Source organism: Rhinolophus sinicus, chromosome 2 (genome assembly GCF_057876585.1).
Source record: "Rhinolophus sinicus isolate RSI-liver-muscle chromosome 2, RSI-T2T, whole genome shotgun sequence".
Taxonomy (NCBI): domain Eukaryota; kingdom Metazoa; phylum Chordata; class Mammalia; order Chiroptera; family Rhinolophidae; genus Rhinolophus; species Rhinolophus sinicus.
In genome coordinates, this window is record NC_142502.1 from 138,396,915 (window position 1) to 138,412,233 (window position 15,319).

General features: G+C 36.1%; 1 protein-coding gene and 1 pseudogene across 3 annotated transcripts in view; one reads left to right on the forward strand and one right to left on the reverse strand.

Moving 5' to 3' along the window:
- Positions 1–15,319, forward strand: part of EXOC6B (exocyst complex component 6B) — a 629,322-nt gene that overhangs the window by 103,573 nt on the left and 510,430 nt on the right. For all 3 annotated transcript variants that reach the window (XM_074332164.2, XM_074332163.2, XM_088796094.1), the window contains 2 exons: positions 8,827–8,992; positions 14,507–14,554. In XM_074332164.2, coding sequence (XP_074188265.2) covers positions 8,861–8,992; positions 14,507–14,554 — 180 coding nt within the window. In that variant the 5' untranslated portion in view covers positions 8,827–8,860. The remainder of the gene's footprint in view (positions 1–8,826; positions 8,993–14,506; positions 14,555–15,319) is intronic.
- LOC109435204 (LIM domain transcription factor LMO4.2 pseudogene) lies at positions 6,509–7,283 on the reverse strand (annotated as a pseudogene).

Consider the following 15,319-nt stretch of genomic DNA (forward strand, 5'->3'; position numbering starts at 1 on the left):
ACAGTGCTGTTCCTGTGTTGGGAGACCACTTTTGGTTTTGGTTTTTAGGTCTGTCTTTTGATTTCAAGGATAACAACTTCCTGTATCTTTTATCAATTCTGGGCAATTCTCGTTTATTTCTTTGAATATTAACTGTTTATTATTTCAATAGAGCTCCCATCACACTCATTGTGTTCTCCATGTTCTTAACCTTTCTTCATGTTTTCTGCTACAGATTGAATATCTGTGTCCCCTCAAAATTCATATGTTGAAATGCTAACCTCCAAGATGATGGCGTTAGGAGGTGGGACCTTTGGGAGGTGATGAGGTCACGAGGGCGGAGCCTTCATGTACAGCATTAGTGCCCCTATAATGAGAGCTTGCTGGCACCTCTGCCTTGTGAGGGTACAAGGCGGCTGCCCAGAAGAGGACCCTCAGCTGGCGGTGTTGGCATCCTGATCTCTCACTGCTAGCTTCCAGAACTGTGAGAAACACATTTCTGTTGTTTGTAAGCCATCCAGTTAGGGGTATTTTGTTACTGCAGCCTGAGCAGACCAAGACATTTTCCATCTTCTGTCTCTCTGTACTGCATTTTGTATGAGTTTTATATATACCTCCCAGTTAGATATTGCCTCTTCCCATTTATTAAATGTTAAATATTGACTATTATAGTTTTTATTCTAAAAGTTCTATATGTCTTCTCCAATTTGTCTATTTATTTTTTTGTAATTTCCTCATACTTCTTTAAACATATTAAACATTTATTTTTAATTTACACATATTTATTTCTAAGCCTTTGCACATCTGATTTTGTTACTTGTGTTTCTTTTGATTCTTGTTTAATATGCTTTGTTTCCTTGTGTGTTTTATGGTTCTTGATAGTTGTGTTATTTGTGAGGATTTCGGAAGTTTGGGTTAAGATGTATTCCTTTAGAGAGGAGTGGCTTTTGTTTAAGTCAGTTTTGTGGGGGCACTAACAACCAGACTGGGATTTGAGGTATCTCCCACCACACAGATAGACTTAACAAGTTTCAGACTGTGGTTACTTTTGGCCAGGAAGTGTCAGTAAAGAACCATTTGTGGATGAAATTGGACCAGGAATTGAATGTGACGTTGGCAAGTCTGGTTCTTTCTCAGAAAATCAGGAAAGTGTGTGTGTGTGTGTGTGTGTGTGTGTGTGTGTGTGTGTGGTTTATTTTGTGCATATGTGTGTATATCACACATTTATAGATATATAGCATATACATTATATAACACACATATGCATATATAATGTATCCATAAGTATATATATATATGTATTATATATAACATACACATCTATAAATGACTTCACTTAAATTTATTACAGTTGGATTTAGTGATTCTGGGGGACTTGATTGGACTAATTTTGTTAAGCCTGCATTAAATCTACACATATAAGGAGACCAGGACTGTTCTCTTAAGTGTTTCCACTACCCGCCCCCACTGGTTTGTTTTTCTGTATTATGATCTCTGTCATTGGAACCATAATAATAGTTTTAAATGTGGAAACTCTGAAACATTTCTTCAATTAGTATGCCATCTTTCTAAATCCTTACATAACTCTTCAGAGTATTTATTTAATTAAGTACTTAATGTGTTTTGTAAAGGATCTTGAAGCATTTTACCAACATACCCTACATTCAGCTCATTCTGATGGTGGTATGTGAAGTGAATCAGTAGTTTCATTTAGCTCCACCTTCGCATATTTAAGTGTTAAAGTTGACACTTTGAATTCCATGCAATGAAACTGGAGCTAATCTACCAATGTTAATTATAACCTTGTATATAACAACTGTATTACTACCCTGCTCTCAGCAGTTTCCCAGGTTAGTCAGTGGACTCGTCAGGCTGTAGATGGATTATTTTTTTTTGACAGCCACATCTGTAATCCAATTTTTAGCTGCCGTATTTCATGACCACCGCTGAAAATGGGATACATTTTTTTGCACTTAATACAAATTGGTACAGAGGCCACTAACATATCCTGCAGTGCCTTTGTATCTTCAGTTATTTATAATGATTAATTGTTCTAACAGCGTGACGTTATCATGGTAGTAGTTACGGGATTCTCTATACCCTTAATATGGAGTTTCCTTGCTTTCATTAGTTTATTTCCTAATAGTCTGTTATTGATTTGAGTGACATTTTTGTGACAAGTTCCCCTTCGCCACTCTCCTGTGCTGTTTAACCAATAGCAGGCTTTTAGGAGGCTCTTCGGCTATGTGCTAGTTGGCACTTCATCCTGTTTTTAATCCCTCTAAAAATAGCCATCACAGAAGTGTGGGGTTCCCTTTCTGCTTTGAGGGAGGTCTCCTCACAGCATTATTTTGGTTGCATGAGCTATCTTGGTGAAATCATTCGGATACCTTGGTATCTGCACGGGTGAAAAAAGGATTCGAATGTATTTGATCTCCTGTGGAAAGTACAAAAACATTTGGGTATCGCCTACAGCTTAGATGTTATTAACTAGCATATGCTTCCCATATCATTGATAATGATATACAATGATCTTCTTTCACTTTTATGCCCTCAGAGAATCCAAATTAGCATAGTAAGTCTGAATTACATTGATAGACAATCCAAAGTAAGGAAGGGAAGGGACTTTAAACTTCTGTTGACCTCCTGCAGTTTCTCTTTCAACATCATGCTCAAGTCTGTTTTTCTACTTTATTTTTAACTTTTGGAATAAACAAAAAAACTGATGATGTTTTTATGGAGCTTAATGAGAAGAAAATGTTTCAGGACTAAAACCGTGACACAAGTGAAAAAACATATATATGAAAAAGAAAAGACTACAGTAAACTCTGGAATTTTTTCTTGGATGAATCAAAAACAAAAAGCAAATTGTTCAGTCTTTTGCATCTTGAAGTTCTCCTTGGTTCTGAAAACATCTCAATAGACAAACTTTGTTTGATGTAATTCTCTTTTGCATCCATCCCTGAAAAAATCACAAACCCACGTTATTTAGTCTCCAACCCTTCTCTTTCTCCACCTTCAGCATCCATGGAGGATCTCCCTCATGCCAAGCCCTGTGCTAAATGCTGGAAATAAAATGGGAGACACAGCCTCTACTCACAAGGCGATTCATGTTCCAGTATGGGGAAATTGTCAAGTGAATGGGCAATTAAAATATAGTTTAATACATTCTGTGATGGCATTGATACCAAAGGAGGAGCACATAACAAAGTCTATGTGATTAGAGAAAAGTAAGGCGCAAGCTGAGACTTGCAGAGTGAATGGGAGCTAACTCTTAACGGGAAAAAAAGATGAAGAGCAGTGTAGGTCCTGGGAACAGTGCTCCTTAGCATTGTGTAGACTTTGACTTGCTGTTGGTTGTTTCTTTGAAGACTGAACAATGTTGTGCATTTAGAATACTTTGCTTTGCCAGTAGCAGAATATCAACGGAAAGTAGAAATAGGAAATTTCTCTTAAAATAGGAAATTCATTAATGCTCATATAACGTGAAGTCTGGAGATAGGGCTGTTTAAGGATTGGTTCATCTTCAAGGACCCAGGTGTTTTCCATCTTTTCCTTTGGCCATCCTCAGATTTTTGGCAATGTCTTCTCTCATATTAGTATGGTTGCTGCTCCCCAAGCATCATATAGGACAAGGACGATGTCCAAAGTAGGAAAAGTGGCTTCTTTTTCTGTATCCTTCAGGAAAGAAAACCGTTTCTTGGATCCTCGCCAGACTTCCCTGTACTTCTCAGTCTGTGAGAGTTTTGTCACTGACTGGTGACACAACTGGTCACTGACAAAGGGAACGGAATTACCATGACTGGTCTACAGATAGTATTTACCCCAGTGCTAGATGGGAAGGTGAAATACCAGAGCACATTGGGTCTCTTCCAGCAGGAAGAAGAATGCAATAGCTTTTGTGTAGGTGTAACTAATAGGCAACTGACTCATCTTGAAGTAGAAATCTGTCTCTCTCAACCACTTAACTTTATGTCGGGCTTCATATTACATTAGCTTTTCCTAATTGTGTTTTTTTTTGGGAGTTAGACCCATATGTATCAGTAATAAGCAATGTAATTTTGATTAAGGCATTTAACTTTTCTTGGCCTCAGTTTCCTGCATGGTACAATAAGAGCTTTATATTCCATCTTTGAGACCTCTTTCAACTCTAACGTTTTAAGGGTCCAAGGGACTTTCTTGCTTTCCTTGCTCTAAAAGGACATGACCTGATGTACTGTAGAGGGCACTATCTAGCTGTGTGAATTTGTTAGATTACTTCATCTTCTTGGGTTCCAGGTTACTTATTTTTATTTTTTATTTATTTATTTTTCTGTCTGTTTTTTCTGTTTTAAAAATTTTATTTTATTAAATTTATTGGGTTACTTATTTATAAAATGGGGATAGTGGCTAATTTATAAGTTACATAGGATTTAAATGAGATAACATATGCTCATATTTATTCTTCTCTTCTGACAAACAGATTTGAGTGAGGTAGGCTCTAGTAAGTAATATAATACTGTAATGGTTTAGTACAGATGAATGATAAATATTTGTTGCATAGAATTCCTGAGGTGCCATTTTATAAGTTAAAATCTCTTAATATGCACATGAAATCTAGGGAGGATGTTCAGAGGTATGTATCAGACATAGACACTAGGATAAAACATTTTACATTTTGCAAAAACCTGTTGTTCGTTTGATAGTGTTTGAAAATGAGACTTCACATAGCAGCACTTATGTCAAAATATAGGCTATAAAAAAATTGTTAATTTCCAAGCATTTCTTCTTGTTTACCTTTTACTGGGTACTAGGATTTTCTTTGGATTGGCACAAATAATTAAACTAGGGGTGCAGTTTATTTCATAGTCTTGTTTGACTGTGACACACCTGGATATGTCAAAAGCATATGACTTTGTTCTTCAGATCTTGCTTTCTATTAGAAATAGAAATTTAAACATTAGAGTACTTAATATAAAACATAATTTAATAACTAATTATAAGTGTTTAGCCAGCCGGTACTACAGAATATAGTTTTTAGATTTTTTCAGCGGTCTCTATTTCCCTGCCATATCAAGTTTAAATTTCAAAGAATGTTAGAAATGAGCCATCACTAGATGGCAGTCTTTCTCTACTTTAAGTCATGGGGGAGGTATTCTGTGCAAGTACAATGTTGACTAGCAATATTAGATTAAACTTCAGTATGTCTGTGACCTTTCCAGAATTTCAGACTTGTTTATTTTTGTTTTTCGCATTTTATATATGATAGATGTATTAGTTTGCATTGAGTGTATACTTGAAATACTGATCAAGGTGAACTGGTAGGTAGTGATCTATGATTGCCTTTTCCTACGGTAGGCAACTAGAAACAAAACCTTTAAATCAGTGGTTTTTAACCTCTTAGACAACCAAATGGAAATCATGGATCAATTTCCCTTAAAATTACATATATGTGCTTCTCTCTGTGCACACAAAATGTACATAAAGTCTGGAAATCGTGTATTTCCTGGTGCATACCCACGGAACACAAATTCATTAAATATAGTCTCAAACTTCTGTTTAAATATGTGAGTTTTACATTTTATCCTAACTTAAAAATTCTCAAGATAGTCAAGGGGATGTACTATAAGCCTTTCATGTTATTCAACGCTATTATAATTCAAGAAGACATTACTAGAATCATAAAGGCTTACATAACATAGGAGAAACAGGCAGGGGAGAATGATAAGGTATAGAAAGTTCATTAACTTGTTTTGAACTACCTGTTTAAGCTATTCTGAAAATGTATGATCTTTACATTATTATTGACTGAACTTGAAAGTGGAAGTGAATTGTAGGGATTTAGACTGGGCTAATACTTGAGAGAAAATGTAATTGATTGCTTCCTATTTGCTGAATGAGAAAGCTGAGGGTGGGAGAGATTACCTGAGTTGACCAAAGACTCAGAGCTAATTACATTGCTAAAACGAAGGCCACACAGTCAGGCACCTAAAATCCATGTTTCCTTTCTTTGATTTATGTTTTTTTATGGGAATTTCAGGGAGCTAGGGAGTCATTCTTTTTTTCCCTTTAAGTTTTTGTTATTTAAATATGCCATGCTACAGCAAATGTCTCCGAAAATATCACAAATAAACTATCACAAGGGAAAATTTTTTTTCTTTATTCAGCTAATTAGAAATAGGAAATTTCTACACAGTAGCTGCTATGAGCCTGATTTAAAAAAAGAAATGTTTTTTTTCGTTCATCATGGGAGTAGCAACATTCGGATGAAAACACTTACATGCATACATACATTGTATTTTACAAAGACACAATAAAAGTGTTGCTAGAGTATCACAAAAGCCACATCCTTTTCTTTTATCTCATGTTCAGTTTTGATTGAAACACATTTCCTTATGACACATAAACACATAAAGAGCGAGTAGAAGGTTGTTTAGTAAAGCACAGGGCCCAAACTCTGGCCAATGCTCTGCTAATTGGTGATGATGGTAGAAAGCAGATTTGAATGCTTCTTTTCATTAGCTTCATCAGTCATTTCCCTTCTGCCAAGCTGTGCCCCTCCCCCCAGATGTCCTCCGGTGGAACTTTTCATTTTCTCTGCGGTCTTTCATTAGCCCAAGTTCACAGAGTCCTTAATGTTCATATTTAGACCTTTAAACACACCAATAAATGCAGGAAGGGCAGTCAAGACTAAAGATGCAGTGGCTTGGAGCTGGCACTGGCGCTGGCTACAAAGGTGACTTGTCTACTGAAGAAGACACATGGGATCCACCCGTGATGAACAAAATCTGAGATGAAGGCATGCATTCTGCATTACTCTGGCCTGTTAGCAGACCTTCTGGTCTGGCAGTCGTGGATTGTTCTGAAGTGAATTCAAATGGCCATGGATGAGAGCTGTAGGTCTATCCTGTTAACAAAATAAACTGCCACTGATGTGGTGAAACCGCCAGTCTTCTGGGACCAGGAGATTCTGGCAGGGAGAGCATGTGAAACCCTTAAGATGATATACGTTGCCTTGAGCCTTCACGACGAGTTCGCTCGCAGGAATGACTGTCCCCACGGGCTGCAGGCACCGCTATTCCCAAATAACGCCACGTTGTCATTTCTGCAAAGGATCGTGCAGCATGCTCTTGGTGTAACAGGACGTCGATGTTGCCCAGACGCGCCTGGCAGCAGGAGCTCTTCAGGCAGCGTCTGTGCCAGTAGCTGGCCATGGCACCAAGCAGAAATCTGTCCCCAGTCTTGCCCCCGCAGTCTGGGCACCGCTTCCGGGTGAGGGAGCTGATGGTCACCCGGGGCCCCCGGCTGCCGCCTGGGTTCACCATGACCTGCTTTCCCCTGTGTTGTAATATTGAGAGAGGCTCGTGATATGTGGCGCTAGGGGGTCATTATTAACATAAGTAACACATTTCTTAACTTTGGAATTTTCTTCTTCACTTGATCTTAGCCAAAAGGCCGAGAAGCGATTGGAATTTTCTTCTTGAGGTTGTCTTTTGGAATGTTAATGTAGATCTTTGGAGGGAGAGAAAATGAAAAGTTTTGCGTAGCAGGAGGAAGTAGATTGCTACTTAGAAATGTTACTGGTTCAAGATACAACTGAATTGGGAACCAAGAGTTACCTAATATTGAGTAGAATCTGCTTATGCCATTTATGTTGATGAATTTTCAGTGGTTATTCCTCTCCTCCAAATGGCAAGGAATGTTGGTGTATTTTCATGGAAACCTTTCTTTACCTTTCTTTTGAAAGGGAAATAAGATGGTACCTGGAGGGAAATGTGTAGATCAGGACATGTTTCTTTCCTTTTTTTTTTCTTTTAATTTGGACGTGTTTCTTAAAGCCATGTTTATATACCCATGAGGATGATTTAGTAGAGTGGGAGAAATATATGATGCAGGGGAAAGATAAAAGGGAATAATTGCAGGAGTAAAGATCTTGAGACAACAAGGATTGACTGTAGATAAGAACTTGAAATACTTTTTCCATTGTTATAGAAGGGTGGACAGGGTAGGAGTTACAGATGTAAGTAGGTTGGTTGATTTTAGTGAGAGAAGATGAAATCATTATCAGTTTTTTTCCGTGGTCAGTAGCTGAGAGTGAGGGGGTGGATGTTTGAGGAGAGGAGAAGCTAAGGCTTTTATACATAGTTATTTTGGAGAATACAAAGTGGTTTTTTGGTGGTGGTGATGGTGGGAGATAGATTTAGTAGTGTTATCTAGCAGTATTCATTGTGCCCACTTTATTTTTTTATTTATTTTTTACTTATACTCTTTTTTTAAAATTTATTTTTTAAATTTATTGGGGTGACAATTGTTAGTAAAATTACATAGATTTCAGGTGTACAATTCTGTATTACATCATCTATAAATCCCACTGTGCGGTCACCACCCAGAGTCAGTTCTCCTTCCATCACCATATATTTGATCACTTTAGATTTGTAGTTACATAGCTGAACGGAGTCTAACCGTATAGAGCTTTTGGTTTTCTCCAGTAGTGTCAGCTTCTTGGGTATAGTTATGGTGTAATGCGAGTTGGTTTTATCCAAAATTGAGTTTTTCTAGGTTAATTTAATTGGGAAAGAAAGGCACAAAGGACTTGTAATTTAGCCTTTGATTTTATGATGAGAAGTCTGCGATGAATACTGTCAAACGCTTAAATATATTTGAATGAATAAGGAAGCAACATTTTGGGTTTTCCTAAAAATAGTTGTCTAGAATTGGGGTGGTATTAATACAGTCGGATTGCTTTGTGCTTTATGTATTTTATCATCTGATTTCCAAATAAGTTTGCTTCTGGGTTTGTAATTTTTTTTCTATTTCTTAGAAGCAAAGCTGGTGTAACCTTTTATGCCATTTTTTTTTTTTTTTAAGGTCTGTCTATGATGGTGAGGAACATGGACGATTCATGGAGAAGCTTGAAACTCGCATCCGCAACCATGACCGAGAAATTGAAAAAATGTGCAACTTTCACTACCAGGGCTTTGTGGACTCTATAACTGAATTGCTGAAAGTGAGAGGAGAAGCCCAGAAACTCAAAGTAAGGAGACTCTGAGAGAGACTTGTGTCTCTGTCCCGTACCTGGATTTCGATCAGCATTAAAGGAATAGAGAGTACATTGCCGGTTATATGTTTGTAGTAGTAAAGATTTTTGTATAGTAAGAAAGGAATTTGTACTGAAACATATATCATTGAGATTATGGCTTTTAGCTAAAAAGAATACTCTTTTTAGTAAAATTTATTTGCAACAACTACATGTAGGCGAGAACCAGAACCAGAATCAGTAATAGTTTCTTTCAAACAGAAGCTCTGTTGACTCTTCATGTCATCCATCTACTTCTTTGCTCGATACAAGCCATCCCTGTAAGGTGATGCTTTTACAGGGCCTGGGTGTAGAAGTCACTGCAGGATGGCAGCCGAAGCCAAAGGAAAAAGATTTCTGATAGTTGTGGAGTGTGTTCTACCAAAGCAGGAAGGTTCTTTCTTGATATGACAGATTCAGGTTCAGGGAGGGTTAGTCATGTCACGCTGGCCCCTAGCATAGCACGTTAACTTATCTTGGATAACTGACTTTACTTATTGTTCTTAAATCGAACCACTTCACTAAACTCTTCTATTATTTCTAATAATTTGTACTTAGATTTTTTTTCTGTATAAACACTTGTATGATCTGCAAATAATAACAGCTTTATTTCCTTCTTTCCAGTCCTTATCCTTCTAATTTCTTTATTTTTTTTCTCTTTCCCCTCTTTGTTTTTTTATTTTGGTCTTTTTAGAATTTGAATGAAAACCCCAAAAGAATTTTTCTGGGGCATGGGGTGAACTTGATAGTGAGTGTAAAATTCATATAAAAGAATACATTGGTAAGAAAAGCAAAGAAACAATTTTATCGAGGGAGAAGTGGGCTATTAGATGTTAAATTATGTTTTAAAGGTATAGTGATTTAAAAGCTAGTTTGACTGCAGAATCCGACCTGAACAGACATGAAGCTATCAAACTTCTTAATATATTTTATTTAATGTAAATTTTTGTATTTTGCTTCAGAAATGTTAATGTGTTTGATTATGGGATACTGTCCTAGTACCCACAGGTTATATAATATACAATATGTACCATATTATCTTTATAAAGTCTCCAAAATTTTGAAGTCCAGAACACAGTGGGTCCCAAGGTTTCAAATAAGAATTTATGGACCTATAGAACAACTTTCCAACCATCTCAGGAAATATAATATTGCCAACACAATTAAAGCTCTCTTTTTGTACCCTTCTGAGTTGCTTCCTCCACCCTCCCCTCTTCTGATGTGTTGTTAATATCCTTTAATGCTTAACTAATGTAATTGAAATTAAATTAGATCCCTTTCTCATTCAACATACCAAAATTAATTTCAGATTATCTAAAGAGTTAAGTGTAAAAAATAAAACCATAAAGTAACTAGTAGAAAATATAGATGAATGTTTATGTGATTTTGAGAGCAAGGAATACATTTCTAAAGACAATTTGTAAGCCAGAAAGAAAAAATTGATAGATATGAGAACATTAAAACAAAAGAAGCTTTGCTATATACAGGTTAAAAATTAAAAGGTAAACAAGTAAAAAATATTTGCAAATATATACAAGTAATTGATATCCTTAACATATAAAAAGTCTTTGTAAATTAATAGCAAAATGTGAACACTGATAGAAAACTGAGAAATGCACATTAATATACAGTGTACACAAGAAATACAGGGAACTCTACAATTTAGAAATAAAGGAATGCAAATTTGGACAATGATGTGCCATCTAGTAAAATGACAAAGATGAAAAAAATAATATTTAAGATGGGAGATGACACCAATCAATGAGGGAATGCCTCGTTGGAGTGCAGATTGTTACGACCTTTGAGAAGAGCAATTTCATTTATCAGTACTTAAAACTCCACATAGTTTTAAGATTTATCCTAAGGTGCATGCACAAGGATGATCTTTTGAGTTTTTTGTAATAGGTAAAACTTTAAAATGTCTCTAAAAGTCATTTAGTAGAGGATTAGTAAAATAAATCACGGTGCATTCATTTAAAAGAAGAATAAACTATAATATATTGTAGAATGATATCTGACAGGGGAAAGTATTAGAAATGTTTGCTTCATGTATAAAGGACATTAAAAAGTATGAACAATTTGATCCTGTTTAAAATAAAAAACTATGCTGAATTTTTGGGGGCTGAACAGCCTCAGATGGACAAAAGTATTTGAAATGTATGAGAACAAAGATGGCGCTCCTGCCAGGAGCTGTGTGCGCTGTTGGTCCTTACTCAGCCATCCCATCTTCCCACCCTCACTCTGGGCTGCTTTTTGTCTATAATCCTTGGACACCTGTGCTCCAAACTTCTCCCTCTGCTTCCTGTGCCCCTTGTCAGTGATGGGCACCAGGATACTCTGTCTCTGGTTACCGACGTAGTCATGTGATGGAGTACTTCCTTGGCAGGTAGCGTGGAATGTTACCCGTAATGCTCACCCATTGCTGATATCATGTGCTGGTTGGTACTCATCTTCTCTTCCTTTCCTCACATTGTTTCAAGTTGCAAATTCCTTCAAATTACTCAGGATGCCCCTAAGGGGAAAATGAGAACTGGGGGCTGCCATTTCAGGGTGTTTGGTGGGCTGCTTCTGGCCCTACTCACTCATTCTGAGAATCGAGGGGATAAAGTCTAAAGCACCCCTGGGCACACCTGGGAGGCTCTGCTCTAGGGGGATTCAACCTGGATTAAGAACCTATGTAATGTAGAGGAGGTTCTTGAACTCTAGAAGAGAGTTCAGAAAATGGAAAAGGTTAAGCATTGACTTCTGTCAATATTTTTTAACACAACAATGAAAAGAAACTACATTCTCTAGGATGCCCACTATTTTTTTTTTTTTTTTTTGACTTACAGCTTTATCTAGCTATCATCTATCTATCATCTATCTATATCTATATAGGTATCTCTATATCATTGAATCAAGACAAGTAGCATCCTAGAGAAGCAGTATAGTTTCTTCTCATTGTTATGTTAAAGTATTATTGAAATGGTAATTATCTTTCTTATCAGAAGCATTGTTAGGCTCCTATTGTATTAGGACCTTGGTTTGTATGAAATCAATTTAGTGGGCCATAATCAGTATTTTTAACTAATATTGAAATGAAATGGAATAGAATATAAAATAATAAAGTATATTACATGTAGTAAGGGTATTTGTTTCTTGAAACAATTATTTCTTGAAAATTTTGTTTCAAGGTTTTGTGTGTGTGTGTGTGTGTATTCCCTGTACTTGTCTACTGGGATGCAGCATAAAATGTATTTCTTATAATGAGTTTGATGTAAAAAATGTATCAGAGACGGTGTCTTTATATAGGAAAAATTGTATTCTCACAGAGACAATGATGCTGAATTTAGTGGTATTTATGGAAAGTTTAATTTTATGAGATTTCTACTTTAGGATAAAAAATATCTAATTATTCTTGAATAACTGCTGTGAAGGGGATAGGTAACACTACTCTCAGTGCAGCCCGCCCCATTTTTATTCACATTGCTTGAAACCTTTTTCTTGTATTGAGCTGATATTAACCTTATTTTCTAGTAACATCCATTTATTGTTTGAGTAATAAGCACTATTTTTAAGCATTACTTTTCTTATAGCTTTTCCGTGTTTGAAGGACAGCTTTCATTCAGGTCTCGTGTATAGTGTCTCCAAATGAATATTTCCCCTCTCTTTGGGCTAAAAATTCTTTTAGCTGTTTTCCATGTGTTGTAGCTTTGACTCTCTCTCCAAATGTAGTCACATCTGATCACGCTTCAGTTTGTCAATGGCCTTCCTAAAATATGGCGTCTGAATGTAATTCTCATAGTGTGATCTTAAAGCCTTACCATCTCACTTATTTTAGACAAGGATCAGCAAACTATGTTTTGCAGGCCAAATCCAGCTTGCCTCCTATTTTTGTTAATAAAATTTTATTGGGACACAGTAATGCCCATTCATATACGTTATGTTTATGGGCTGCACTACTGCTACAATGGCAGAGTTGAGTAGTTGCATCAGAGACTATCTACCTGTCCATTTTCAAAAACAGTTTGCAGACTCCTGTTTTAGATAATGCTTCTATTACCATTGTCTCTGATCAGCATTTTGGATGGTTACATCATGCTCTGAATTCACGTTGGGCTCACAGTCCAATGAAAACAACTGTTTCACCTGTGGTGATATTAAATAAATAATAAAGAGGGAATTTGAGGGTTTCTTGCTTCTTTTTCTGATACTTTATAAAGACTTTTTGGAGGTCAGATTTCATTTTGTCTTTGAGTGGGGGTATGTGTGATAATCGCCTCTGAAAATGATAGTCCAGGTATAGTTTATAGTTTAGGGTAGAGTTTTCAAAGGTATGCTCCTGAAAAGCTAGTTTCTTGATATGATTTATTTTCAATAAAAGGGTGTTTTTTGTTAAATGTTGAAACTTATGTTAAATAAGTTTGGAAAACATGCTATATGAAATCCTCATCTTGGGTATTCATAGTGCATGTAGAATATTAAAAGCTTCAAGAAATCCTGAATAAACTATCCTGTGGTATTTCCCATACGTACCTGTGTGTGTGTGTGTGTGTGTGTGTGTGTGTGTACACGTACGCACATATGTGCACTTCTGTGCGTGTGCAAAATACCTATTAACTAACATTCCTTAGGGTTTTAAGGGACATAATAGGAAATGCTGAAGTAAGGGAATGCCGTGAAAGTATAAGGAGTGACAGTTATTGGTGGAAGGTTAGAAAGCCTGTGTTAAAGAAACTTTGAGAAGTTCAAATTGCTCATTTTGATAATGTCTGAGATGGTGAAGAAATTACTATTCTACGCACTTAAATTTTTTTATATCAATTGAGTCTTCAAAAGTGGAAACCAAAAAAAGTGGTACCAATCCCTTTAAATTATGAACTCTAGGTAATGTTAAGGCTTGTTCACATAGTTTTGACTATCTGATGGAGGGATTAATTTAGAAAAATGGGAATGGAGGTGTTACAAGTTAAGAATTAATGATCCTAAAAGAATTAAGATAAAACATTTTGTTTTAATATTAGGATAATAAATGGGGAAAATTTGACCTGAGTTAAAAAGTTCAATTTATATTCAAGTTCTCCAGGAGTGTATTGGTGAAGAGAGGAATGTCTATGATAACATTTGTTTTTTGCTACACATAGTAGAGATGGTAAGTTTCTTTGTGTGGGTTATTTTTTCTATTTTAATTTTTCTTTTCTTTTCGGAATTAAAGTACGGTCTTTAGTCATTATGGTATCTTAGTTTGGAATACTCCACACTGAACATATCTCTCGGTACATTTTTCTTTCCATTGTTGAAAAGGCTGTGCAACATTTAGTAGAAAAGCTGATATAATTTAAACGCAAGAGGATGCCACTAAACCAAAATGTGGTGGAATCCTGAAACTATCTGAATACCGACCCTTAGTCTTTTCATTGTAAATTTTGATTTTATCCAAACTGTTGTTTAAATGTTTGTTTTTCATGAGTTTAAATTGTCTTCTCTCCACAGAATCAAGTGACGGATACTAATAGAAAACTACAACATGAGGGGAAGGAAGTAAGGCCAGTTTACCTTTTGAAAAAATCTTTTCTTTCTGTCCTTCTCTTTTGATGACTGTCTTCCTGATGTAGTGGCTTGTAAGACCATAAGCAGTATGTTGGAGGAGCTTGGACATTATTGTTGCTTCTCCTAATGTTTATCTGAATTAAGTGACTGTAGCCACTTGAAAGCTTAGCGAGAGAGGATGTAGCCTACTTGAGCTGTGTTTTTAAATCACTTGAGTAGTCATAATACGGCCACTGCTGTTCCCTCTGCCTGGAATGCTTTTTTCCCAATATTTACCTACTTTAGACCTTGCTGTTTTGTTAGCTTCTTAATGCGGCCTTTTCTAACTACCATATTTGAAATTGCAATCTGAAACTGCAATTTCTGTCAACCCGCCGTATTTTTATCTTTCCTGCTTTATTTTTCTTAATTGCACCTATCCTGCTCTGCTATATGTTTTTACTTATACATTTTTTTTTCTGTTTCTTTCCATTAGAAATTAAGCTCCATGCGGTCAGGCATTTTAGTTTGTTTTATTTATTGCCATATCCCCTCTATCTGTCTAGACAGTAATGGGCATAAAGTGGGTGCTCCATAAATATTTGTTTAAAAAATGAATCATTGATTACATTAATTGATATACTCACCATTTAAATCATCACAGTTTGCAAGATTACTTTACATGCATTTTTCTCACTTGATCCTCATGGCAGACCTATGACAAAGTCAAGACAGGTATTGTCACTATTTTCTTGATGAGGAAACTAAAACATGTGA